General features: G+C 43.5%; 1 protein-coding gene across 2 annotated transcripts in view; it reads left to right on the top strand.

Moving 5' to 3' along the window:
- Nucleotides 1–1,806: 1,806 nt before the first annotated feature.
- LRP12 (LDL receptor related protein 12) overlaps nucleotides 1,807–27,447 on the top strand; it is a 94,615-nt gene continuing 68,974 nt past the window's right edge. The window contains exon 1 of one of the 2 annotated variants that reach the window (XM_090040484.1): nucleotides 1,807–2,477. In XM_090040484.1, coding sequence (XP_089896610.1) covers nucleotides 2,408–2,477 — 70 coding nt within the window. In that variant the 5' untranslated portion in view covers nucleotides 1,807–2,407. The remainder of the gene's footprint in view (nucleotides 2,478–27,447) is intronic. The other variant, XM_090040483.1, reaches the window with a different exon arrangement.

Raw genomic sequence — 27,447 nt, 5'->3', positions numbered from 1 at the left:
CCAGGTGCTTCTGGGATTTGTAGTCCACAGTAACAGCTAGCACTAGGTTTCAGTAAATGTAGCAGCAGGACAGCTCTGTACTCAAGGGAAAGTGGGTTAAACCTCCTGCCGGCCTCAGACCCCAGCTGGGGTTTGCCTCCCCCCCCCCACTTTTTCTGCTGGCACAGACAGCCCAGCCCAGGGGTGCAAAGCATCCTAGGATTCTGGAGGACTGATTTAACTCAAACCAGGAAGGAGTCTGGGACAGAGTTTCATAGACCGGTTTGACCCAAATCAGTTAAGTCTCATACTACATACATTCAACCAGGTTTATCTTAAACCAGTTCCAGCCATTTTGAAACTTGTTCATGTACACAAACTTTCTGTTCTGTTACAGGTTTAAACTGGTTTCTGATCACTTAAACCAGTTTGTGTGTAATGTCTGTCTGTAACCAGGCAGACACGATTCTTTGGGTAAATGTGATATCTTTTATTAGACCAACTAGATAGCTGGAAAAATTGTTCTTTGCAAGCTTTTGGTCACAAACCAAACACCCTTGTTCAGGCAGAGGGAGAGTCTACAGTTGTACTGTCCTCTTCTGGATAGGATAGAAACCAGGAGAACAGAATACAGCTGTAGACTCTCCCTCTGCCTGAAGAAGAGTGTTTGTGCCCGAAAGCTTGCAAAGAACAATTTTTCTAACTATTTAGTTGTTCTAATAAAACAAATCTTTTACCCAAAGAACCTTGTCATCTCTGGCCTGTACTTTTCTCCAGCATCCTCTCCCCACTGAACTCCCCTCTAGAGTTATTAAACCTTAATTGCTGGTATTAGTATTTTTAAACCTTCAAACTTCTCATCAGCCGAGATCAGCTCCTTCTGGCTCTAGGTCTCCCAGCCAGGGAGACCGCTATCTGCTGAGCATGTACCCCACTGGGTTTCAGCCCCCTGAAGGGTGAGCACCTCTTTCCCAATGGCAAGAGAAGATTGTGCTGAGGTGGTGGCACAGCAAGAGTCAACATGGCACTACCATGTCTCTTCATGAAAGACAGGCAATGCTGTTTCCCACAGCAGCTAAAGATGAGTCCGCTCAAGTGCATTTCTAGGCCCTGGGACGTCACTGACTGCTGCTGATAAAACGAGTGGAACGCACTGGGGGAAACGGAGGGCATTGCCTCTCAGATCTTCACAACAGCAAGTAGGAAAAATGAGGTAAAGAACTGCTGGCAAAAAGTAATGGGAGGGTGAGTGTTATATCTGTGTACATCTGCAGATGATTTGGGGGGATTGTAAATTGAGGCCATGTTCATTTACATCATCATAACATGCTGTTTTATATGCAGGCTCAAGGCTTCTGATAGAGCAGGCGTAGGCAACATTTTTTGACCAGAGTGCCAAAAAACCCAATGTCTACCTTGGAAGGTGCCCGAGTGCTGACATGCCAGAGCATCTGTTTGCAGCCTCCCGGCTGCAGCCGGCCCACGGAAGCTGGGCCTGCAGCCTCCCTGCTGCCTGCTGCGAGCAGCCTGGGCTCCGTGCCTGGCAGCAGCTGCGGTGGTGTGCCAAGCAAAATGGCCTTGCGTGCCGTGCTCAGCCCATGTGCCGGGGGTTGCTTACCCCTGTGGTAGAGGAAGCATTGCCTGTAAAGGGCATGCATGGAAAGCAGTTTGCTTCTCCAGGTTGCTACAGCCACCTTCAACCAACAGCATTTATTAGCTGTAAGACCCTCCTACCTCCCCGGACACCTGGGTCTTTTTTAATCGCTAACAAGTTTTGACAGAAAGGTTACACACCTCTTTGTGCCTCTGGCCCTCCTGCACACCCACCCAGTGCTGACATGCGACCCAAGAGCCGGCTTTGCCATCAAGGCCCAGGCCACGCTTTTCAGGAGCTCTTGGAGGATCTGACACAAGTGAACCGGCAACCCAACCCCTTATCCACGCGGGCCAGGGAGGCCTGGGCTGCCGGAGCTCGGGCCCGCATCCTTCCTGGCCTGGCCCGGCCCGGCCCGGCCCGCGGCTTCCGCTCCTGCTTCTGGCTCCGCGGAAGTCAGAGTGCCGCTTTCCCGGGGCTCGCGCCGCACAGAGCGGCGGTGGCAGCAGGCCCGGCCCGGTCCCTCGCCCGCCGCTCGGGCCGTGCCTGCTCCTCGGGGAGGGCCGCGGCGGGCTGGAGGCGCCCTCGGCAGGTCGCCCCGCCCCGGCCCGGCCGGGGGCGAATCCCTGCGCTCGGGCGGCCACTGCGCAGCTGCGGCGGAGCCCAGCTGGAGCCGAGCGACGCGGCGGCGGCGGCTCATGGACCCGCGCGCGGGCCGCCAGCTCCCCCCTCCCCGCGCGCGCCCGGCTGTTCTGGCGGGGCTGGGCCGGGCCGAGCCGAGCCCCCCCCCGCCCGCTCCCGCAGACTGGGCCCCGGCTCCGGCCCGGCGGGGGGATGGCTCCTCGGCGGGGCGCCGCGGCTTGGAGGTCGGCGCTGCTCCTGCTCCTCGCCTGCTCCTGCTGCGGTAGGTCCGAGCCCCCCTCGTGCCGCCCCCGCCGCCAACTCCGGAGTTGTGTGAACGCCCCCGCCCCCGCGGGGCAGCCCGGCCCCGGCCCCGGCCCCAGGCGAGGTGTCAGCGGGGGCGCCGCCTCGGCCTCTTTGTGCCGAGCCCTGGGCCGAGCGGCTTCGGTCTCCGTCCCCGGGAAGCGGCGGGACAATGGGCCGCCCCAGCACAAAGCGAGGGCCTGTCCTGCCCCTGCCGAGGCTGCCGCCTTGTGCCCTGCCACTCGGCCTCTGCCTGAGCCGGGACCTGCTGGGGGGCCATGAGCGCAGCGGGCCTAAAGGCCTGGCCCCACTTCAGGAGTGTCTGTGCCAGGCCGGGGTGGCCACGGGGAGGCCGGCATGACCCCTTCAGGAGCGTCCGTGCCAGGCCGGGGGACCCTGAAGGGGTCACACTGGCTGTACTGGGGTAGCCATGCGACTCTTCCAGGAGTGTCCGTGCCAGGCCAGGGAAACCCCACTGAGCCAGCATGACCCCACATAGAGATACAGTCACGTTGCTGTAAGTTGGAAATGGGTTGTTTGCTGGCCCACGCAGCATATCTAGCACTTGCTCTGGTATCGTACAGAGGAGTGTGCCAACCTCTGATGGGGGAAAAAAAGCCCCTGGTCTTACACACACAGGTTAGATTTCAGCAAGCGTGTTCAAGTGAAGCCCCAGTCTTGTAGGCACATTGGTGTTTAAGGTAAAGGAGCATGAATTGAGCCTAAGCTGGTTGGTTTGGTCTGTGGGCTTCGGTATGTCATCATTGCAAACTGAACAAAGCCACAAGTGGGAGAAAGCTGGTTTATGTTACAGCAGGAAGTGGTAGGAAAATTTTGGCTCCAGGGACTCTTGAAGTAAACATCTGCTTTTATAGAATGTATTGTGAGCTCTAATTTTCATGCCAGGCACAGGCCTTATTTTTAAGAAGTGCTTGTATATATGCCCACATATACACTGTCACCCTAGAATAAAAAGAACATTAATTGTCCTGGTATCCTTGACTCAACATAACCCAAAATAGTTTTGAATAGAGCTTGCTGAGGCCATTTATGTATAGTATTTCTTAGCACTTTCATTATAAGATCAAATGTACTCTTTTTGTCAGATGTCAACTGCAACTCGTACTTAAAATCACCTTGGATGACGCATGTAAGGTTTAATGTACATTTTGCAAAATATATCAAGGACCTGTGGTCAGAGAGAAATTAGGCCTCCCAGGCTCCCTGGGAAGCCCAGCCCCATCTGCCACTTCCACTGTCAGGGAGAGAGACAGTGCTGAGATTCTACCAGAGCAGGGTTTTGCTTTTCTTGAGCAATCCTAAATCAGCCCTTGGTTACTAAATGTCTGCTATACACAGTTCCACCTCACTGCTGGAAGGGAAAACACTATCAAAATCTTCTGAATCCTCAGTTCCTTCCTTGAAGGAAATTAGATTTAACTATTCAGCCTTACCTCTATCTCTTAGTCTTCCAGATGCTGCAAGGAGGAGTATGTTTATCATAGTCTGCTCCCTAACCTCTCTTTCATAGGAGGGCGAGGGTAGGATGGGTTGTTTTCCCCAGTAAATAACTGAAGTGCTTCCATCTACTGTTGCCTATAACTTCCCAAACTGAACAAATATAAATTAACAAGGACAATTCTTTGCTGCCAGGGTTCTGAACAGCAGCACTGAAAGTGACTAGAATCTTGTAAGTTTCATTGTGGTACTGGTTGTTACCAACCATTGTGTTAAGGCTTTGGGTAGCAGAAGAGGGACTTAAATTATCTGTCTTTCAGATACCATACTGCATTTGGTTTCCATACTAAGGTTTATAACTATAAAGACAATATACATATTATTAAAGAAAAATTTGGATTAATTTTAGGAGTTTCAGTAGTTAGGACTTGATGCGCTCCCTTTTGTCAGTGATGGATACTTCCCTCCCTCCTTTAGTACTCAGTCAGAATTTTAGAAAATTAAGGATGGGGCACTGGTGTGTGAAACAATTCACTGTTATGAGTGCCTGTAGATGGGGATACTTAGGGTTTAGTACTGGTTTCATGGTGCGTTTTTGGCATAACAAAACTCCTAATAAAGTAAATGGGAAGTCTTGATCTGAGTGAGAAATCCATGATTGTTTCTCTTATGTCTGGGTAACTTTGAAGTGGTCTTAGGAAGACCAAAGACCTTCCTGTATGTCACAAGGGTTGCAGATTTTTAAAAAAATCCTATCTGAAAAAATGTCTTTAAAAACACCATTTTGAGAAATGGGATTTGTTCTCAGGCTGGGCACCTGGTTCTTCAAAGCACAGTTGAATGCTCAAGTGGGAAACTTGAAAATGAGTCTCTTGTGCTTTTTTGCTTGTTAAACATCAACTTACATGAATGTAAGATTCACTTGTAGCATTCTTTTACTATAGTTTTCTGTTTGACTGTTACCACTTTAGAGGCCATGTCATGTAGTGGGAGAGAATGCAGTTTTCTGAGAACCACGCTGGGACTGGGGTTTTAGAATGCAAGTTGGGCTATGGAAAGATCTCTTTGAAGTGGCTTTCAGAATAAAAAAGCTAGAGGAGGCTTGATATGAGACATGGTTTGAAATCTGTGCATTCATGTTTTCTGCTCACTTCTGGATTATAACTTTTTTCCCTATGAATTATACCAACTCATACATCCATTTGAAGTTTGTTTCCATAATGATAGCCCATGGATTGGGAAATTGTCATGGAATTCTGTGATGCCCTGTACTGTTAAAAGTAGTTCACCTTAAGGTTCAGTAGGATATTCTCCTTTTGTGTTTGTGTAACCTACTTTAGTATCAACAGTTGTTAGAGTATCAAAGGGAGAATATTCGTGGTAGTATGATGTTATCATTGAAATAGATTGAGGGTAGACACCTGAGGCAGGTACCAAGTGCTGGGACTAGTGAATGTTGGTACCATGTTTGCAATCTCTGTTGGCTAAGAAAATAAATTCCAGTAAGAGAGACAATATTATACAGCTCTGAGTTTTAAGACATTTGATGGTAGCATTTCAAGTCTCAGTGGTAAAGAATCAAGGGTGACTTGATTTTATCATAAGGTTATTTAAATTATTGGTAACAACTAATTCTTTTCTTCAGGCTTACAATATTGCCATGCAAATACCAGGCACAAATTTTACCTGCTGTTTACCTTATAATGTGAGGGAAAGATTAAATACTTATTCACATAGTTAAAAATGATAGAATCAGCCAAGTGAATAAGTAGGACTTTGTCAGCCCGTCTTAGTTAATTTTCTAAAGACACATTAATTCTCTTCAGTTAACTCAAGCCAGAACAGAATCTTCCAGTGAAATGGTTCTGCTGAATCCACTGCTACACGCTTACCTCAGATTCTCAAATGTCAGCTTTTAGTGATATCTGCATAATAAGAGCATCATTTACTTAATAAATATACGCTTCTCCATATTTGTCATTTTTGGAAAGGTGTTTTACAAAAGTATTAAAACCAATATATCAGACTTGTTTTTGTGTTCCTTGAAAATAAAACTATCTAACTTTGAGCATATATCAACATATTCATATGTACTATAGCGTCTGTTATCACAGAATGTCCCAGTGTGTTAAAGATCTATCACAGTCTTCTTTTCAAGGAGTCATATATGTAACTTGCTATTCAAAGTCATGGTTAGGGCTAGCTCAAGGATTGTCACAATATCCTTCATCCCCAACTCCTATGCTCATAGGACTAATCATAGCTTTCATTTAAAAAAAAAATCTGTTTCTAGACTTGATGCTTTTAAAAAGTTTGTAACTGGGTTGTAATTTACTTTGGTGATGTCCAACAGGAGAAGAGCAGCACCTGCTAGAGATGAGTAAAAGGGCACCTGGTCCTGTACTTATAGCAGAGCAGACAAGGCCTGCTGACCCCCTGTCACTTGTTAGGGAAGGGAAGAATTTCTAAAACAGTGATTCTTAACAGGGTGCCATGAGATCTTTTTAACTGCTTCACAACATTAGCAGTTGTGTGTAAGCACCTACACACGATTCACAAGATAAACCCAGAGATTTCAAGGAGGAATACATAGTGCCAAAAACTTTGACCTGTTGCTGGTTTTCTGAATTCTTTGCAACAAAAAAATTGCTCTTATTTTTCCATAGTCAAGAACTGAGTGGAAGCTGAGAGCTGGCATTTTCTGAGAGGTGCTTGAAGTCTAAAAAAAGTTGAGAACCACTGTGTTGAAGTCTGTCTTCTGTGTATTAGTGGCTGTAAGGAGCACTGAGGCAGGTGTCTGTCTAACACACTAGACAGCCTTACTCTGTCTGTATCCAGTGTTAATAAATTCCAGGTGTCTACTTCCTTCTGAATTCTTATTTGCATTACTTATCCATGGGTATGTACTAGTTTACTAGTTAATTGTTTTGCACAGGATTGAAAAAGGGGAAGATTTGATCTCTGCTTTGTAATGCTTTGTGTGATATTATGCAAGTACTTTTTTTCCTGTTTTTGTTTGTTCTACTATAATTTTTTTCTGGGTTTTACGTGGTTGGTTAGGGTCCAGAGATACTGGATTTTGATTTAAAAAAAAAAATAGTCATTCTTATTACCACCTCTGGTGTTTTCCATTTACATTTGTGAACAACGGTCTAAAGCAAGAAAACTCATAATCTCGTGCACTTGAAATGATATGAAACGTTGATTCCTGCATGTAGCAGTTTACTAGATAGCAGCTTCTAAAATATGTGGAAATAGCTTTGAAAATGAAGTTAGCGAGAGACCAGTACAAATGTTTTTAAGCCAAGTAAACTTTTCTTGGTCCTAGTTTTATAGCATTCTGAAGTAGAAGTTTGGATTTGGATTTATCATGCAACTTTTTGTTGTTATATTACTTATCTTTTCTTTGTGGTAGTGTAAAAGAGTGATACCTTCTATGCTTTTAACTGAATACATGTCTTTGGTAGTAGTCCCCTTAGAGAGTGTTTTGCATCTCTTTAGTTGAGACTCATGAGTTCAAAAAAATTTATTCATAGCAAGACTTCCCAATTATTTTCATGAAGAACTCCTCTCTGGAAGTAGTCTTTAAAAGAAAAACAATCTGCAGTTGAAATGTACCTTGCCTGTGGCTTATGTCTAAGCTTGTCTGTTACCACATCAGCAATAAGTTAGTAAACCATAATAACTTTGCATCTGAGCCAGAAGGCTTTTAGGGTTCAAAGATGAGTCATTGGCAGAAGAAAAGTAAACATTTAGTGGTGTTCATAACTTGAATCTAAATGAGCAGTAGCTTTTTGGTATTGGTACTATTAAATGCCTGTACACTTGGCTGTTTAGCTCAGAAAATATCAGACAGTTTTTTGTCTTTGCACTTGCTTTGCTGCCATCGCTGGGGAAGACATGCATTTTAGTAGTTTATGATGTTATTAAGCCTGAATATCTGTGTCAGGAATCTCTTAAAGCAGTAAATCTTTATTTAGGATTTGTTTTTGGTGGTGGTGGTGCAAACTTGAAACACTGTAGAAGTCCTGAGTTTAAATGTGTGACCTCTGTGACTTACCATGACATCTTGTTTGGTATATTAAGAGACAAAGGGCAGATAAGGGTAAAAGCTGAAGGGGACTAGGCTATTAGGTGGTGAATATTTTTAGAAAAAAATGTAACAAACTAGCATATTTGATTCAGTAACACAAATTGTCGCACTGTGCTTTTGTGGCACTAAGGCGTTTTGTGACTTTTGTCAGTACTTTTCCAGATGCTTCTTGTAGTTTAAATTTATTTGGAGTATAAGAGAGCTTCCCTTATTCACTTTAAAAACTAGCTACAAGTTAGCAGCAAAGCAGCAAAAGAAATCTGACATGCTTTATCAAAAACATTGCTAGTGTTTATATTATGGTAGAAATATGCCTGAAATGTCTACAGGAATATGATCTGATCTGTGTTACCTTAGTGTCACTGGCTCTAGTTTGGAAGCCAATTGATATCCTTTTTAGTCTAATAGATAATTCACAAACCAAGCAAACTAACAAGGGTCAGGTTTTCTCTAGGCAACAGTGTAGGACAGTGTTCTTATGTCAGCTGCTGGTACAGGACAGTAGAGCTGGAGCTCTAGTAGGTAGTACGTAGTCTGACATACAGTGGAAGATTGTAGTAAGGTCTTTAGTAAGGCTGATGTACATCTTATGTTAAAGTGTACAGCTCAAGAAGCTATAGTATCATGAGTTTAATAGGCCCATATCATCTTTTATTTTCCTAATGTAGAAATTCATATGAGCCTACCCTTCCCTTAATGACTTATACCAATGTGAAATATTTGAAGCTTGAAATGTTGTCCCTTAAAATGTAGCCTTTTTACTTTTACCATATGACTACTTTTCTAAAAGACGTGATTGGAAACTGAAATTCTGTATTTCAGAATAGATCTTAGCAGTAAAAGTGTTATACTCTGCTTTGTATAGAAAACGCAGGTAGTCTTGTTTATATCCTTAAGCTTGTCGATCTTTATCCAAAGTAAATTTGAATACACTGACAAAAATCTTTCCTATGCATTCTACACCCTAAACAGTATATGGGAATCCACCTGCTATTTCTCACATGGTTCATTCAGACTAGTTGTAGCCTTTAGCCTCTCCTGGCCTCATGGCAATGTTGTTGTTCAGCTATATAATTTCCAAGACCGAATTCCTCTGGGAGGAGCTTTTCATTTTCTTTTTTGAAAGAATCGGGTGGAAGAAAGTAATAATTGATCTCCTCCCACTTTTCCATAATCAGCAGATCTAATAATAATGAAATAAGTAAGATTTACTTATAGCTTATATATATCTCTCAATAATTATTTAAGTAGTTAAAATAGGTTTAACTATCTCTTTGTATTAGTTGCAATAATCGTCACATCATAGCGACTTAATTTACAAGATGTATTCATAATAGTGCTACCAGTCTAGTTCTTCACTTATCCTTCCCTGTATATATGCTTGGCATGCTGAATCCTACAACAGGCTGTTTACCTAAAAACTAAACAAAATATCTTTAACTGGATACAAAGAAAGCAAACATTGGTATTATGAAGAATCTTTTGTAATGGATCAGTTGTTTATCACAAGTTTGGAAATAAAACATTTAAAATTTGTAATGGCATGCAGAAGAAGTAAGGGTGATTAATGCTGAATGTGTGTGAAGGGTGTTTCAGAGCATGTCATTTGGGAAATGTAAAATCATTTCATGTGCCTTTAGATCACAGCACTGTGCAGCTGGAGGCTGCATGGTGGGATTGATTTGTATTGCAGGTTTAATTAGGGAAGATGTCTCTGTTCAAGAGACCGTCTCTCTCCTTTTCCCAAATATACTTGGTCTGTTGATACTTAAAGAACAACTAATGCCACGGCTAAGGTTTAATTAATTGTCCTGGACAGAGCCAGTTCATAAAATATGTATAAAATCTGTGGTGCCAGGAAATGAAAGGATGGGAAGGGTTTATAGAGAATGCGCAAGTGTGCTGCCTTCTGGTGGGGGACAGAGGGGAGGCATGGAACTGGCATCCTTTATTAAAAGGAAGAAGAAACAATGGATTTGGGTATTACTCATCTTTTTTTTTTAAGGAGGTGAAGGGTAGAAGGAACGTACTGGTGTCTTCCCTAAGTTACTGTGTCAGGGGATAAGTGGGAAAGATAGTGAGGAAGTAAGTATCAGGTGCCAGAGCTTGGAAGACTGAGGATGTTGTGTACAGTACAATCGCATCTTATGCAGGGGTTATGTTCTGAAGTCAGTACATAAGGCGAAAATTGCGTATAGTCAAAATTACCTTGAAAATCCCACCCTGTGCGTGCAGTGCAACAGCTGCACCTGCTACAGAGTGGCGGTGATGGCAGGACAACCTGCCGCTGCTGTTGCACATCCTCCTCAACCCTCTCATCCTCTGCCACATGTCCTCCTCACTCCTCTTGTCCTCTGCCACCTTATCCTGCCAAGGCAGCCAGCTGAGTGTGAGCAAACTGCCACCCCCCAAGCCATGCCGAGGTGTACAAGCAGTACCACACAGTGCCGCACTACGCTTTGTGCCCTGGCCGGCAGCCAACTCCAGCAGCTGAGCGCGTATAGCTGAATTTGTGCAAGTTAAATGCACTTAAGGTGTGACTCCACTGTATTCTCACATACTAATTGGGAAGGAGATGGGTCAAAACTTGTATCCAGACTCTTGACCCTTGCTAACTATGCTAAGTAGATAAGCAAGCTGTGACTTGCAAATGTTTTTGTGACCCAAATCCGGATCTCCCCATGGCTGCATTATTAGCCCTTATTGCTTTCCAAAACACAAGCTCAAGAAAATTAGTCAGTCTCTCATTGCATTAGTTGCTAGGCATATCTCCTGCTTGAGGACACAGCTGCTCTGGCCTCCATGTTGCTTTTCTCCTCAACTGAAACTCTTTTTTCAGTGCCTTGTGATTGCTACTGTAATGTTGTAGCATGTACACCATTTAACTTTAGTCCCAGCCTTGAAGGGACTTTCCCTTCTTTCCTGCTTCCTTTCTTGCAATTAAAATTAAAAGCATGGATGAAGGCAGGTTGAATAGGGTTTTGGGGCTGGTTGTTTTTTTTTTGGGGGTGGGGGGCAGGCAGGCAGGCATGGATCTCTCTGCTGTTTTGGACCCTCTTAGCCAACAGTGTGGACAGGAGCTCAAAGAGATCCATTGTATTAATACAGCTGTATTTGAAAATACAGCAGTATTTGAAAAACATGAAGAGTCAATTTAAAAAGAATAAAAATTAACCCAAGATTAGCCTGCTTGGTTCCAAAATCCTAATTTAAATGTGAACAGAAACTTCACTGTAACTTGTTATGGTGTTGCATAACATTTGTCTGTGAAAAAATGTAAATAAAATTTGTAGTATAGTCAGCAATAAATCAGTAAAGGCATCTAGATTTGAAATAAACTTGCATAGCTCCAAAGGTGTGTATAGTTAAGTTACATACTCATTGTAAACATTACTCTATTTTTCAGAGGTGGTAAACTGGAGACATTTGGAATAGCTTTAGAAGCTAAAAGAGATTAAGCCTATTGCCTTCCAAAAAAGTGTGAGTGCGTAAGGACATTATTTATAAATCATTTACTTTAAGGTATGCGAATTCGAGTACTGACAAGTTGTGGGACAATTCCTTGAAGTTTGGTCATGAGGTATTAGGAACAAGGAGGCATATTTTAGAAAGAGTTGGAGCTATTTATATGAAAGTATTAGTGTTTTGCAGTGTAAATTTCCACCGTTATGGTTCTGTCTTACTTCCTTTTTCATATCTGGAAAGCTCTTGTTAATTTCAACTAATTATAATGGATATTTCATCTTTCAAGAGAATGCAGTTGATAGAACAGATTCACTCTTTTCTGTTAATTTTTGTCTGAACAAAGGTGATGTGTTTAGTAGAATTCAATAAAATAGAGAGGTTTAGGAACAAATATACTACTTTGCTAGTAAAATTGGAGACGTGTTTTTACTACCTTTTGTTTTTGCCCTAAAAACTGGTACAGAAAAGCTTAACTTGCTCATTTTCTGCTTTCAGGTGCATTTCCTCACCTGGAAATCTTCAGCGATGGCCACCCAACCATTGCAGCAGTCCTTTTATGGCTTGTCACCCTTCTTATATAATCTGAAATGCTCCGCTTTGGCAGCAGTACTTGTCAGATAGGATTAATGTTTTTTTGCAAAACAAGGTTGGAGCTTCCCTGTTAATTACTAATCAGAACTTGTGGCAGAGGTGATGTGATATCTTTTATTAGGCCAACTAGATATTTTCAGAAAAAATTCTGTATCTGCAATCTTTCAGGCATACTCACCCTTCCTCAAATCTTTGCATTCTCCTGTGCTTGAGAGAGGGTGATTTTTTTCCCCAGTGAATTTTCTGGACATTGGATGTTCAACAAGGACCTGATTCAAATGCTGCTAAGTTAATATTAGCAAACACAGTGATAACATAAATATTGGATATTTCTAAGGTGTATATTGCTTTGCTATATTAGTGCCTATATGGTTCAAACTTCATTTGTCCCAAAAAGAGGGGTGGGATTCTCAACAGTGCTCTGGCTTGACTTAATGCTGCTTTATTTTAATCAATGGAACTTTTGCCATTAGCGAGAACAAAAGTTAGGTCAAAGTGGACTGCTCTTGAAACAGTGCATCTCAACTGTTGTGACTTTGAGGAAATCAACTTTATATATTTGTACAGAATTCATTAAGATGATTATCAGTCCAGAACTCATTTCACAAAAATTCTAGTTGCGATAGGTTTTTACTACTCAACAGTATAAATAACATTATACCACATTATATTGCAGATGACAGTTGGAATGTATATCATTCATTCCTGTCATCGATAGTGAAAGGTCTGGTCCATATTTCCCATATACGATTCAGTTTGCTTAGGAGAAAAAGCAAACAAACGTGTACCATTGTTTTTATTTTAGATGGCAGCAAGCCTGTTTGTTGGGGTCTGATCCACAAGAATGGACATAAAGGGCTTATAAAAGATCAGCTGCTCCAGCACTTATGGTGATAGCTAAATTGATAATCAAGTTACTTGATGCTAAACGTGTTCAGTCTGTGAATATATTTCAGTGGTATACATGTATGTTGAAAGATGAATCTCTTAATGTTGATCTAGAGAGTAATTTGAATATTTTATTTGCAAAATGTAAATGTTGCTGTAAGACTATAACACATACGACAATGTGAACGTTTGTCCTTGAGATTTTAAAAAGTAGATCTACCTAAAGCTACTTGTTAATCTCAAATAAATTTTATTGTCAATAAGAGGAGGAATTTGAGTTCTCATGGTTTATCTCTTTTTTTTTTTTTTTTTTTTCATTAATGCTTCAAATTCCCTTTTAATTTTTTTCCCAAAAACCATAGTTCTCAAAGTGGTATCCTCTAGGCCTGCTAGTATTTGCTTCAGATTTGGATTAGGCTGATTCGGGGAACAGCGATTTGATTCAGTGATTCAAATCACTGTCCCAAATCAATTCAGCCAAATCTGATTTGGAGATTCAGCCCCATCCCCCACCTGCTCTCAATGGCTACCTTGCATGCTCTCCCAGCTCCTGGCTCTTTTAAAAAAGAAGGCCGCACTCGCTGGCTGCTGCCAGGTGGGGAGCAATTCCTGCTGCCTCCCACTGCCCCATGCCACAGGGAGGGCTCTGCCACAAGCCCCCATCCCCTGCCTGCTGCCCCACCTGCCCCAGCTCTTGGCTCTTAAAAAAAAAAAAAAAAAAATAGCCCCCATTCACCGGCTGCTGGCAGGCGAGGGGCAATCCCTGCTGTCCCATGCCATGTAGGGGGGCTTTTCCACAAGCCCCCAGAAACCCTGATGGCTGCTGTAGCAGTCAGTGTGTCAGCTTTTTGTTCTAAAGGGCCGGGAGCTGGGGCTGGTGGAACAGCTATGGGTGGGGGGGACTGGGAGAGCGGACAGGGATCGGGGGCTCATGGTAGAGCCCCCATGTGGTGTGGGGCTGCAGGGATTTTCTCCCCTACCACCTGGCAGCAGCTGGTGAGTTGGGGCTTTTTTTTAAAGAGCTGGGAGCTGGGGATGGGTGGGGCAGCCATGAGCAGGGCTGGGGGGTGCTCAGGGGGCTAGGGGAGCAGGCAGAGGATGGGGCCTGGCAGTCATTTCCCTGCTCCCCCACCCCCTACTTACCAGCATGGAGTCTGGGTCCAGCTACCTGCTGCAGCGAACAGGTGCTGCCTGAGTCACCAAAGCTCCCAGAATCTTTTCCAAATCGATTTGGAGAGCTTTGAATTGATTCGAACCTTTAAACGATCTCCTGATTCGATTCGGACTCAGGGATTTGGCCACTGAATCAGGCTGAATTTCCTCCAAATCGAATTGGTACCTGAAGCTTTGCACAGCCCTAGTATCTTCCTGTCAAATAGCAATTGCTGGGAAAAACCAGTGCCCTTAAACTATGGTTTATTACTGCTCATTAGACAGAATTGCCTGTAAGGAATTGTAGGAGCTGTAATCTACTTTAATCGGTGCAGAAGTGTAGTAAAGCTTTTTATGTAAATTGAAAAGAAACTATACCCCATAGAATACAGCTGACTCTCAAGCGCAGTAAATGAAACTAAGGGAACATTTTGCCACATTCCCAATCTGACTTCTAAAATATTCTTCAACCACCACTGTAACATTGATTATTTTCTTTTATGTGCTGACTGCATATTGGAGTGTCCCACCCAACAGCCATCACTTGTTCTTAAAATGTTCCTCTTTCTTTATTACCTGTAGTATTCTTATCTGCCCCACCCCACCAAAAAAAGACCTTTTTCATAAACCAATTATTAGTTGGTACAGAACTGCTTAAAAAATGTGTTTATCCTGAAAGGACACTAACCTAATTAGCTTACAAATCTACTGTAATTTATAAATATTATATGCTGGTAAAAATACTCTCAAGGGATGTTTTCTGTATAATTTGCTATTTTGTACAGTAGCTCTAGACTACTGTATTGCATGTGACCTGTGTTTCTTTTAAAAATATACAAATCTTAATGATATCTCTTGCCGTGCTCTAAAATATTAGTCATATCTTGCACATAGGAAAATTTAAATGGATTTTCCAAAGCTACGCAGGAATCTGGAGCCAAGAATAAAGCTCATTTATGAACCCTATTCCCTAGTTTTGTCTAATTTTCTGTGTGTGTGCGTGCATAGTATGAGAGCACCTGTCATGCTAGCACGTGACAGATGTACATATTAGCTAGGTAATGCTCTGAAGGATGGTGGGGTGCCTGTTGTATAGTGATCTCTTTGGCTGGAAGCAGATGGATGGAAAACAACAGGGTCCTAAAGCTTCTAAATGTTGTCAGAAAAGGGACTTCTGGTGGAAGATGGGGTAAATTTAAGGCTTTCTTATTGGAACTGAAAAGTAGTTGAGGGGGACCAGGGAGGAAGGATAGAAATTTTTCTATGCTTAAAGTTTCATTCCTGCCTCTGTTTTCCAACTTGTTTAGTGTAAATAGTAGCACAATAGTAGTTGTGTGGTTCTCCTTTCCCCTTCAGTGTTGCAGGTCCTTTCTCCTCCCTTCCCCTGGTTGTTCTCCCTTTGAATTGGGAAGCCATTGTTAAAAGAAGCAGCTGCTCCAACCAATTTGATTTGAGCCCATTGGTGAGAGCTGCTTTAGGACAAACCCTCCTCTGGGAACAGGGATGACTTGGCAGATTTTGATGAGGGCAGTGATACAACAGTCAGCTGTTGGTTATGCAACACTAGAATCAGATTTGCCATTTTTTCTGCCTGTCTCTTTCTCATGCTCTCTCCTTTTATATCAGTTAGGTTGAATTGTCCATTTTTACTTAAGATCTCTTTTTGCATCCATTTACTAAAATGCCTCTTGATCAGCTTTGTGAAGGAATTCTTTCTGGCCAGGGATGGAAGTTATACAGGTTTATGTGTAAGTGATCAGAAACTAGTTCAATTCTGTAACACAACAGAAATTCAGTGATTGTAAACTGCTTTCAAAGTGCCCAAATCAGCTTAAGATGAACCTGGATAGACATGGGTGGCTGGTGCCTCCTGAGTTGGGGGAAGGGAGGGGCAAGACCAGGAGGGTCCCCCAGTGGCCAAGTGTGTCATTGGCATGGTGGCAGAAGTGCCAACAGAGCCAATTTCGGGGGGAGGTGAGTGCTCTCCATGCCCCCCTACCAGCTGGACTCAGGGAGGGCACACAAGAGACCCCCTCCTCCCCGTATCTCCCCTACACATCGCCTGTGTCAATGGATGTAGTATCAGACATAACTGGCATAGCTTAAATTGTTTTATTGAACTTCTGTTACAGATGTCCTCCAGATTCAAGTCAGCTCAGTGTCTCTGGATACTTTGCACCTCCCCTGCAAACCCCTCCCTTACAGGATGGGGTAAAGGGGAGTGGCTAGCTTTGGCCCAAGCTGCCTGCTTCAGCTGAGCGGGGGGTGTGCTGTAGAGCAGTGTTTCCCAATGTTTTCCACCCCATGGCACACGAGTCAAACACTGAGGGGAAAGGGTGGTGAATGGCTGAACACCAAGTGGGGAGGGGCAGATGGAGAGTGGCCAAATGCCAAGCGGGGGTAGGGAGGTATTGGGCCTGTAGCCATGCATCCCCAAGATTCGACGGCACACCGGTTGGGAAACGCTGCTTCAGAGTCCCCCCAGCTGGGCCACTGCAGGCGTGTAGCTGCATTTCCAGAATCGAAAGTGAATGTTCGCTTGCTTCTCAGTTCAAGCTATCCTGTGAAGATCGAATTGATTCAGTCTCAGGCTTTTTGACTGTCTGTACTTAACCTTTATGATTTAAATATATAACTGACATAATTCCTCTTTGCTTACATTGTAAAAGCATCATTGGTTTGACTTAAAAGCTAATTTTTTTGAGAGTACTTAATTTTAGGGTGGTTTAATTAGTATGGTGAAGTCCCAATATTTTGATTTTGAACAATACTTACATAATGTCCAATGGCTTGATTTTCAAAGATCCTGAGCCCCTGTGACTGACTTCAGTTGAAGCCATGGACGCTCAACATTTCTGAAAATCAGGCCACTATGCTGCTGTTGGTGATTGCTGGGCTATGGCTTATACCTACTACTGTGCTCCACAAGAAAGAGAAATATCCTACTGTTCTGTTCTGATGAAGCTAAAAATAGGATACAAATGTTCTTCTGGCATTGCAGCTGCAACATTTACCTGAAGCAGTGTAAGGTACCCAGTGTTACAAAATAAAATTGCAGGTTTTCCTGATGCCTCAGTAGTGGTCCCACTGTGGCTTTTTGTTGGTCTCTATATTTTCTGCAACACATTCTTCAACATTCATTTTTCTGTGAATGCTTGTATTTCACTTGCTTCTAATACATTATTTTTAACAGGCAATTAGAATTTCCAATGTTTTAATTAGAATGCTCAGTTTTTGAGTACTTTTTCATGCCTTGCACATTTCTGGATGAACTATTCCTGATTTACTACAAGAGTTACTGTGGCAAAGATTTTTGCCACACAATGTAAGCTATTTGTGTGGCAGAATGTAGGTTTTTTGTTTGTTTTTTATTATTCCCTTGCTGGTGTGCATTAAGGGTCTTTATAGGGGAGGAAAAATGGCCTAGTCTAAGCACAACAATACAAGAGGAGCCTGAGTCTGCCCAATTTTTTTAATGTTGTTTTCATACTGTTGCTTTGGCTGCTTGTTCAGTGGCAGTAATAGGGTAAGACCTCCCTATTTCTAAACTCTATAACTCATTGAAGGTCCTAGTGAAACATCTTTTCCTTCCTATTCCCATTTGCCCCAGGGAGACATCCACTTAGTGGAGTGAACCGCCCTTTGCTGTTAATTCCTAGGTCTTGCCATACTAGAGGGAAGAGAAAAACAGAGTTTGTCCATTTCTCCTGAGCTTTGCTGCTCTTACTTCCAGACTTCCTCTTCCCATTGCTCTGCATAGTTTCTGCTGTTTAGATTGGAGGCAGAAGAATGCATTTACCAGTAATGTAGGACCAATAGAGCAAGATGCAGTGTTGTGTTTGTGATATGTGCTTCTAGCACAGGGGTGGGCAAAATGTAGCCTGCGGGCTAGATGCAGCCCGCCAGGCCATTCTGTCTGGCCCACAGGGCCCCTAAGACGATTATAAAATTAATATTTATCTGCCCCTGGCTGCCTGTTATGTGGCCCTCGATGGCTTGCCAAAACTCAGTAAGTGGCAGCCCTCTGCCCGAAATAATTGCCTGCCCCTGTTTTAGCATATCTGTTCTTGGCTCTCCACAAAGAGGAAGGGCTTCAAAAAGGCAAGGAATGTTCCTAATCACAGTACGCTTGAGCAAGGAAAATGACAGGTGAAAATGGGTCTTGTGTCCTGCTACCCATTTATCACCTCCTACTTTGTTGTGTTTAATCTGATTTTGTTCAGCAAACAACCCTTACCTATGACACATTTGTGCAACACAAGGCTATACTGTGCCCATAGAGAGGTACTCCTCTGTGTGGTGCAATGCCCTGCCTTACTTTCAGCTCCTGGCAGACTTTCCTGTGGCACTATAACACATGGGCATTAAAGTTTCCAACTTCTACAGCACTGGGGGCTGTGCCACCCAACATTGTGTCATGCTGGCCTGTTTTCTGGAAAAATTTTCATGTACCAGGTCAAATTAGCCAGATCAATTTCGAATCCTTTAAATTGAGGGTTCTCAATCCCCGGGCTGCGGCAATTGGCCGCTAGGGGACCTCCCCACCTAGCGACTGGCTGCTGGTGCCCCCGCCCCAGACTCAGGAGGCACCAGTCACCCATACCCTTGGCACAAGAGAAACTTTTCTTGATGTGGTTTTTATATAACTTAGGTTGGCTGCCAAGTCGCAACAGGCTGGCAAACCGCGGCCCATCTAGAGCCAGTGGAGAGGCCCACGGCTCCTTCTGCAGGGCCTGCGGCAGTGCAGGATTTGCACCCCCGCCCCCCCCGCCTGTGGGGTGAGGGTATCCTTACCTGTCTTCCAGCCAGAAATTCCAACCACAGTCAGCTATGACTGCTGGGCCATGGTTTTCCAGGCCGCGGCAAAAACCTTGGGAACCCCTGCTTTAAATCATTCAAAAACCTTATGCGGCCCTACTGCTGGCAAGTATCCTGCCACAGGCTCTTCTCTCGGTGCCCCCACTCCCCGGTCAGCACCGATCTTGGCGGGGGTGGGGCGGGAGCACTAGCCATCACTTCTCTCAGTGCCCCCACTCCCCAGCCAGCAAAGGCCAATCTTTGGGGGGTGGGGAGGAGGTATGTGCCTCCCTGTGCCCCCCCCTACACTTTGCCTATGGCCAAGGATGAAGTCAGACCATGTTATGTAGTGGTGGTGCTGCTTTTAAAGAACAGTGGTAATAACTGTGTAGCCCTATGTAGAATGAAATGTGTTAACATATATAGGTAAACAAGCAGAAAGAGAAAAGTGATCCATATACAGCTCCCTAGAAGTGTTAGGCATCAACAAAAATCTGCTATTCAAGTTATCTTTTGCAATTGCCTGTTTAAATTGGGATTAGGTATCTAAAAGAGGGGTCAGGAAGTGAGGCTATTGTTAACTTGAGTTAAGTGCCTGCGGCACCCAGAAGAGAGCAGTGTAAAGTGACTTGTAGCCTTAGGCTCTGATAGCAACACTAATCCATTCTGTCAGACACTCTTTGAATGAACTCTCAAACCCTTTGCTCACAAAGAAGGTAAGAAAGCCTATCAAATCATACAGGAGTCTAGCAAAACCAACTTACTTGCAGCCAGAGAGAGTAAAAATCTTTATGGAGCCATACACCACTTGAAATCTTGATTCATTGATTTTTATCTGCTTAATGAGCAACTGAAATTGTTTAAACTAATGAGAAGGCAGAAAATAGAAGTCTAAACTGGAATATGGATATTACCCTTCAGTTTATACAGTTGCACATAAGTTTTCCTTTGAAAAAAACTTTATAGCTTATGTTTAAATAATTATACCCACATAAATCACATTTTTCCTTGTTTAATAGGCTTGTGTTTATCATTCTAATGGATTTCAGTGGGTATTTTTCAGTGGCATGAGGAGTTGAATGTAGTTATGCTTTATAGGGGTGGGCAATTATTTTGACTGGAGGGCCATTTAATGGATTTGGGGGCCTGTTGACGGCTACATCCATGTCTCTGTTCTCTTCCTTTCTCTCCCTCCCCCTCCTTCCAGAACCTGCTGGAAGTGTAGTTTGCAGGTGGGCAGGCGTTGGCATCAGCTGTGGATTCTGCCAGTAGGTTCAGGAGCCTGGATGTAGAACATGCCAGTGGCATCCACAGCTGATGCCATCTCCCTCTCAGTACAGTGGAAGCTCCCATCTGGAGCCCTAACTTGGAACCTACTGGTGGCATCAGCTATGCACCTGGGCAGGAGCTGCTGCTGCGCCAGGCGGGCGCCGTTGTCACCTGTGGGCACAGCCAGTAGGTTCTGGAGTCCCAGTGTGGAACCTGCCCATGGTGTCCACAGCTGCTGCTGCTGCCTGCCTGGTGGGACAAAAGCTTCTGCCCAGGTCCACGGCTGATGCCACTGGCAGGCTTCAGGGTGGGGCTCCGGGTGGGAGCTTCCACTGCACTGTGAGGGTGGCAGTATCAGGTCCTGCCTTTGGTTCCTGAACCTACTGGAAGTGTCTGCAGCTGATGCTGCCTGCCTGCTGCAGTGGAAACCCCACCTGTGTCTACAGCTGATGTCTGATGCTGCTGTGTGGAAGCAGTGCCACCTGCCTGGCACCGTGCGACAGCCAGAGCCATCAGTCATCCACAGGCCCTATCCAATTTGTTGATGCCATCCACCCACAGAGACAATGAATACCTCTGAGATGAATGGAGCAATTCACACTTCTCAGAGCTATATTCAGCCAGTATTCATCTCTGTTGGGTGTTTTCTTTCAGTTAAGAACATCATATTGGAACTAATGGACCACTTCACACCTCTCTGAAAAGTTGTTTCTAGTTAAAGATGGACTTTGAGGTCTGGTCTGCACTGTAAAGTTTTGCTGGCATAGCTATGGCCATCAAAAGTATGAAAAGATTGGATCAGTCCAGCTATGTTGGCAATCTCTGCTTTTCCCCTCCCAGATATGGACCCAACTATATGCTAACAAAAGAATGGTTCTACCAGCTTTGCTTTAGGTGGGTATAGCTATATTAGCAGGAGACTTCTGCTACCATGCAGTCTAATTTTTATATGTAATACTTCATAATATTATACATAATGCAGCAGCAGAGAGTGCAAGACAGCAAGGGGTAACTTTTTATATGCTAATATTTTAATGGAAGGAGGAGAGCATGAGCTAGAAATGGTAAGAGGGAGTACAGGGGAATGTGGGCATATGTGTACTTGAAGCATATTCATACAGTATAAAAAATAGTGTAATTGAAGGACCAGAGTGAAACTTGTATAGGGTGGTGTCTGTGACTAAACTTTTAGCAGAGGTAAGGTGTCTGGGGACTACCTTGTGTCTTGCTGTAATTTTGAGTTCAGCAGAATTCAAACGTGTAAGAACCTGAGAGGGAGAGTCAGGACCAGCAGAGACCAGCATTAGGACAATGGAACAAGCTGCCTAGAGAAATTTTGGAGTTGCCTTTGTTGGAGGTTTCCAAGTTGTGAGAACTGGTGGGTGGAAGGTGGAGAAGGGAGAGGTACTGTCATTTCTCAGATGAATGGTTATTATAGCCACACTGCAATAAATGTGTCAGGATCTTTTGGGACGGCTTGTGTAATAAGTTCATTTTTTTTCACACTGGTCCTGTCAGCCAATAACCACACCAGACATTTTAGTGAGCAGCCATAATCCCTGTTCCACTTTCCACATCTCATGTTCCACAATGCGTACAGGGGGAACAGGTGGGTTGAGAGTGCTACATAGTACCTAGCCAAAGTACGGTAACATTGGTTATTTAATTACATTCTATGTACAATTGTACTAGTTCACAGCTTGCTTCAAGATAAATTCCATGTTCATAAAAGCAAACAAATCAAAAAGCCATTTCAGAAATCCAGTGACATTGCCCAGTGCTATTTTTGCCCTCTAGGATGTGAAGTTTAGCAAAGTTGAAACTCCTGAAAATAGGAAATGAAAGTTATGGTGCACTCTTATGAAGATGTAACTTTGAGTGATGCCCTGGTATAACCAGAACAGAGCTGCTCACTCTGCCTTTTTAACTAGACTGAAAAGTTGCTGCCTAAATCTTTCAGGCAATGAAGTATTTGCTCCTCATCTGTTTAAATTTTACAACTCTTTCCCTTTTACTCGTGAGTTACTGCCTATTGGAATCTGTAAAATCATCACCTCTTCACTGCAAGATGTACGTTTATTGCGATGCTTACAAAATGTTGCCATCTGACTGTGACTTGGGTTCTGCTATGGTACCCTATTCACTGCATGTAATAAGTTCATTTTATCCTTTCTTGCCACAGTTGAAATTTGTTCATTTCATATACCTATTGAGCTTGTTATACATAATAATAAGCTTTCTGGAGAAGGATCTTTTTATATTTGCCTTGTTTGTACAGTGTCTGATGTTATAAAACTATGTAGTGCATATAAGTACAGTAGGTTACTGTGCCTCTTGAGTGATAATAACCATGACTGAAGCAAGGTATACTAGACTCTGTGGGTGCATCCAGATGCCTTTTGAGATGCTGCAAGGGCCATGTGTTGGAACAAAAAAATTGCTGTACAGAAGCAAAATTAGACCCCTGGATATTCAGGGGTCATACAATACCCTGGGGAAAAAAGCGGGGCAGGGCACAGTCCTGGATCATGCCCTGAGGCAGCCACAGAGACACTCTGGTAGCCTGCCAGGGCATCTCTATAGTTGGCCTTTTCCCTGGTGCTGAAGCACGCTGCCTGCCTGTGTGGGGCAGGCAGTGGTGAAAAGCTGCAGGGACCTGGACCCGACTTCATGCCAGGTAAGTAGCGGGCTGGGGGGCTGGAGGAGGGGAAAGGGGACCATGAGGGAGGTCCTCCCCCACTCACTGGCAGTAGCAGCAGCCTCTGAGGCTGGAGATGAGCAGGAGGCCGGAGACAGCAGGGAATAGTCTCTGGCCTCCTGCTCTTCTCCAGCCTCAAAGGCTGCTGCTACTGCCAGTGGGGAGGCTGGGGGGAGCTGTTGCCCCTAGGGGGGCTGGGACCCTGCAAGCAGGGTAATCTGTGCTGTGTAGGGGGCTCTGTCCTGTGAGGGGCAGGGGACCCACCCCTCCTAAGCAGCCCACACACCCACTCCTCTCCTGCAAACCCTACATCTTCCACATCACACACCCACCATGTGATAAGGAAACCAAAAGCCAACATTAAAACATAGATATTTAGGATTTATTTTATTATGATGCTAGAGACACTGATAGGTTTCCACATTACTTTATTATTGTAAATATAGCAATAAAACATTGCCCATCTGATCAGTCCCCCTCCTATTCTATCTTTGGTCTAATTGTGGAAGAATGTGGATTTGGGGGTATTTTAAAAAGTGATTTTGGGATGCTGCTTCAGCAGTCTAGCTGACACAAGGGGATAGTGTCTCCAGATACCAAGCAGGTGGGCCTCAGAAGCTCCTGAGGGCAAGTAGCCCCAAGCTGCTTGTCAGGGCAGGTTTTTATATTGCTGGGGACAGCACAGGTGCTGGCTCTGGACTCTAGCTCTTGGCTACAGATCTGTGAGGATCCAGGCAGGGTTGTTTTGCCCCAAGTGGCACAAGATGCTCCACAACAAAGTGCATGTCTGGGCATGTGCGCTGAGGCACAAAGCCCTGACTCGAATTTGCACCGCTTCTATTTGAGCTGCTGCAAGCGCACCTGCTTGCATGTGTGCGCACACCCTGTGATTTTACTTTAAGGATGCTACCAAGAAAGCTTTGTGTATTTGGTTTACATAAAGCTCAAGCAATCTAATACTATAAGCTGCTTCATCTTATTGTACAAGATACAGCTCTAGTATTCAGGAGAAAAAGACAGAATTAGGTTTAGAACTAGCTAACAATAAGAAATAGCAGTGGGATTGTCCAAGTGTGAGGAAGAATTATTTTGAGTTCTACAGAGCCTTGTACTCAAACCTCTGTGGTTTCTAATCTATATGAATGATGCAGACAGATTTATTAACTATAAAGTAGTTAAAATGTCCAGACTTCATAAAATTTTCAAGTGTCGACTCAATGTAATAATTGTAGCAAGAGAGGTCGCTAAAACGAATGTGAACAGGACTAAGGAAGTAAACTGTACTGGACTATACTACTTTTATGCACTTCCACAATTACTTGCCTGTTTTATGAAAATAATATTGCTTTTATTGCCTAAAAATCCCTACGACAGTAGGGATTTTTAGGCCAACACGTACATCATTTACATATGAAGAAGCAAACACTTCAGGAGTACTTGAGTGACCTTTTGAGCAAAGGTTTGTCCAATGTGTTTGGCCTTCTAAAAACATCTCTGGCTTTTTAAATAAGTTTGGAAGCTAAGTAGGGCAGAAAAAATACCTAGTGACTGGTGTGACAGCACCCACAATTCCACTGCCTTTTTGAATGGGTACAATTTTGTAGAAATGCACTGTGTATTTAAAGATGAAATTTCCTCTGTTAGCTGTAAGTCATGCTTGTGTAATGTACTAGTCATAACAAGTTCATGTTTTATTCTTAGTGGGTCCTGAGGATGTTTAATAAATGGTGTAGTCTAAACAAATCTAGAAAATTTGTCTGTCTCATTAGCACCAATTTCTGTTGCAGAGATTGAAATGTTTAAAGTTGACAAATAATGGTGACAAACTGGTTGTGTGGACTGAACTTCTTCCCATTTGATTCTAATTTTAAAATGCAAATGCTTTCTTTTTATTATGAATTCCAGAATTGATAAATATTCTCCAGCTGGTCTGGTTTCTTTTAAGAAGCACACTAGCAGTCCTCTTCCTACTTGAAATAACTATAGCTCATCAGGCTATGTATACCAAATACTGTCATGAGTTTTGCACTTGGTTTCTCTTTGCCAGTTATCCACAAAAATGGTTTTGAATCTTCTTGTTTGTTTGAAGATCCAAGGAGAATGTATGTAAGCCTGTGAATTGCCCCCTGACTTCTGAATGCATCATCTGATATTTATTATTTGTTCTTCATTATTCATGGTATGTGCTTGGCTATGTGTGTCACATGGTTTCTATTATTTGATTGGTTTGCTTATATTTCTGTTAAGGAGGGAAAAAAGTGAAGAAATGTTAAGATCTGTGAGCAAGCTGCGTATTTTATGTAAGATACATAGATGATAGCTGCCAAAATACCCATTCAGTCCATCTATAACTAACTCTGTGAATGCATCTTGAGTCTTGCACAAGTAACTCTGATTTCATTACTGCTGGCTTCAGGAGGGCAGAGTTGAATATTGTGGCGCATGTATTTGAATCCTGTCTTGTCTGGTTTCAGTCATTTAGTTTTGCTCACTCAGAATTTTGAAAAGGCATGAGCTATTTCCTGACAACCTTAATGAAACATTTTGTCATTGAATTCAAACATGCAGTAAATTTTAATTGTGTCACACTTAATTAATTTCACTGCTAGTCACACACTAATGTGAAACCTCTCTTTTACCTGGTTTCAGTTTCTTCAGTATCTGGATTTTAGTAATTAAATTATTGAGGCATAAGGGCCTTGTTACATGTTGTACTTTGATTTGCTCAGATGTTGATTGATTTGATTGCTTGAGTTTTAAGCAGTCACAAGTTAAGGCCAAAAACCTCTGACTGTCCCCACCCTGCACAGCTGTGACTTGTCACTGGAGGGCTGGTGAGCAAGGGCCTGACTGGGAGCTACAGGTGTGAGTTGTCACTACAGGGTTGGCAAGTCAGGACTGGCTTCTGTCCCTGCTCTGGGTGGGGTTATGTGAGACATGAGTTGGGAGGGGCGTGAACATGAAGCTGGGAGACAGACAGTTAATAGTAATGAAATGGGAGGTGGAAAGGAAATGGGGATGGGAGAAGGGTGGTGAACTGAAGCAAGTCATCCACTGAAAGATCAAATTAAAAAAAAAGAATTTAAAAAGAAAGGGGAAGTAAATTTAAGATGGTCTCATGTTCTGATAAACTGGGATTTGGGATTGGGGTGTGGGAGATGCAGATTGTTTCCCAGGGTCACTAGGAGGTGAGAGTGGTATGGGGAGCCACTTCTGAGGCAGCTTACTGCCCCTGCCCTGGGAAAGAAGCCCCAGCTCATGGGGACCTGATCTAGCCTCCTGCCTCACTCCCCTATCCCCCTTAGACCGCACTGCTGAACCTGTCCAGCCCTTTGTCCTGGCTAGGCTTTTTGCATGGGGGTGGGAAGGTCACATACCCAGGGGCAGGAGGGTAAGTTGGCTTGGTGCTAGAACCACCCTCCTGGGCAGTAGAGTTCAGGTAGTGGAAAGTTACAGAACAGAAGGGTGGTGGAGGGGACACTGCATCCTGGGATGCTGGAGGACTGTGACTTGGGTGGCTCCTCTGTGGGGAGTGGCCACACATTCATGGAACACAAGCTGGGTAACAAGGATCAGAGAGAAACCTGCCCTGGAGTGCTATAAGCCACCCAGAATGTACTTAAACTAGTTTCATGTGTTAATTTGTGGACAATTCAGGGGTTAAGAACTCCAGGAGCCACCTAGAATTAGTGTGTAACAAGGGGCCTTAAATTAAGATGTTCCTGGGTTGTTTTTCTGATTACTTTTTCATAAAGGCAGCACATCTTTATTCTCTCTAGAATTGTCATTCTCTCTGTATCTTACATAAACATCTTTGAGCCATGTTAACGTCATTTTTCTTTCTAGGTAGTTTATGAGGGCCATTTTCTTGAGTGAAAGATCAGATTAGATCTAGGCCCTGTAATGCCAGTACAAAGTGGTAATTCCTCTTAAAACTGAAATCAGTCTACTGAAATCAAGTTATTCCTTCCCTCATTGTTTCCTATTTAAAAAATCAGCAACTGTAAAAACATGCGACTCATGCCACCATCTATTATTGAAGAGGGTGGGAAGCTTGTTTTATTCAGAGGGCCACCAGAAAAAAATTAAGTTGTAGGTGGGCTGGTAAAGAGAAAAAGGTTTACATTTCTGAAAAACCTGATGTAACTTTGTGGTCATTTTATAGGTCTGTGTTAAAACCAGGGATCCTGGTTTTCTCCGATTTGAAAAATAAATTGCAAATTCTTTGATTTAAACCCCTCCCTTTCCCATACACTTTTGGCCGTGATTGAAATAAAACACTGCTGTATATAGGTATCAGTTGAACACAATGTTTTCATGATATATTTGCAATTTTAAAGCATTTTGGAAACCTTCCCATGCCTCAATCACTATAATAAAATTAATTCTAAATACTTATATATTTTGGTGTTTGATTTTTGTGATTTTATCATGGAAAATAAGCGCTCCCCCTGTGTCCCTTTTGCTCCCCACGACCTGAATCCAGCTGCAGCACCCCCCCCCCATTGCATTGTGGTGCTGAGAAACCCTGATATGCTG

This window comes from Crocodylus siamensis, chromosome 3, assembly GCF_052110815.1.
Source record: "Crocodylus siamensis isolate JL-2025a chromosome 3, ASM5211081v1, whole genome shotgun sequence".
NCBI classification, from domain to species: domain Eukaryota; kingdom Metazoa; phylum Chordata; order Crocodylia; family Crocodylidae; genus Crocodylus; species Crocodylus siamensis.
This window is presented reverse-complemented; position numbering and strand designations above follow the sequence as displayed.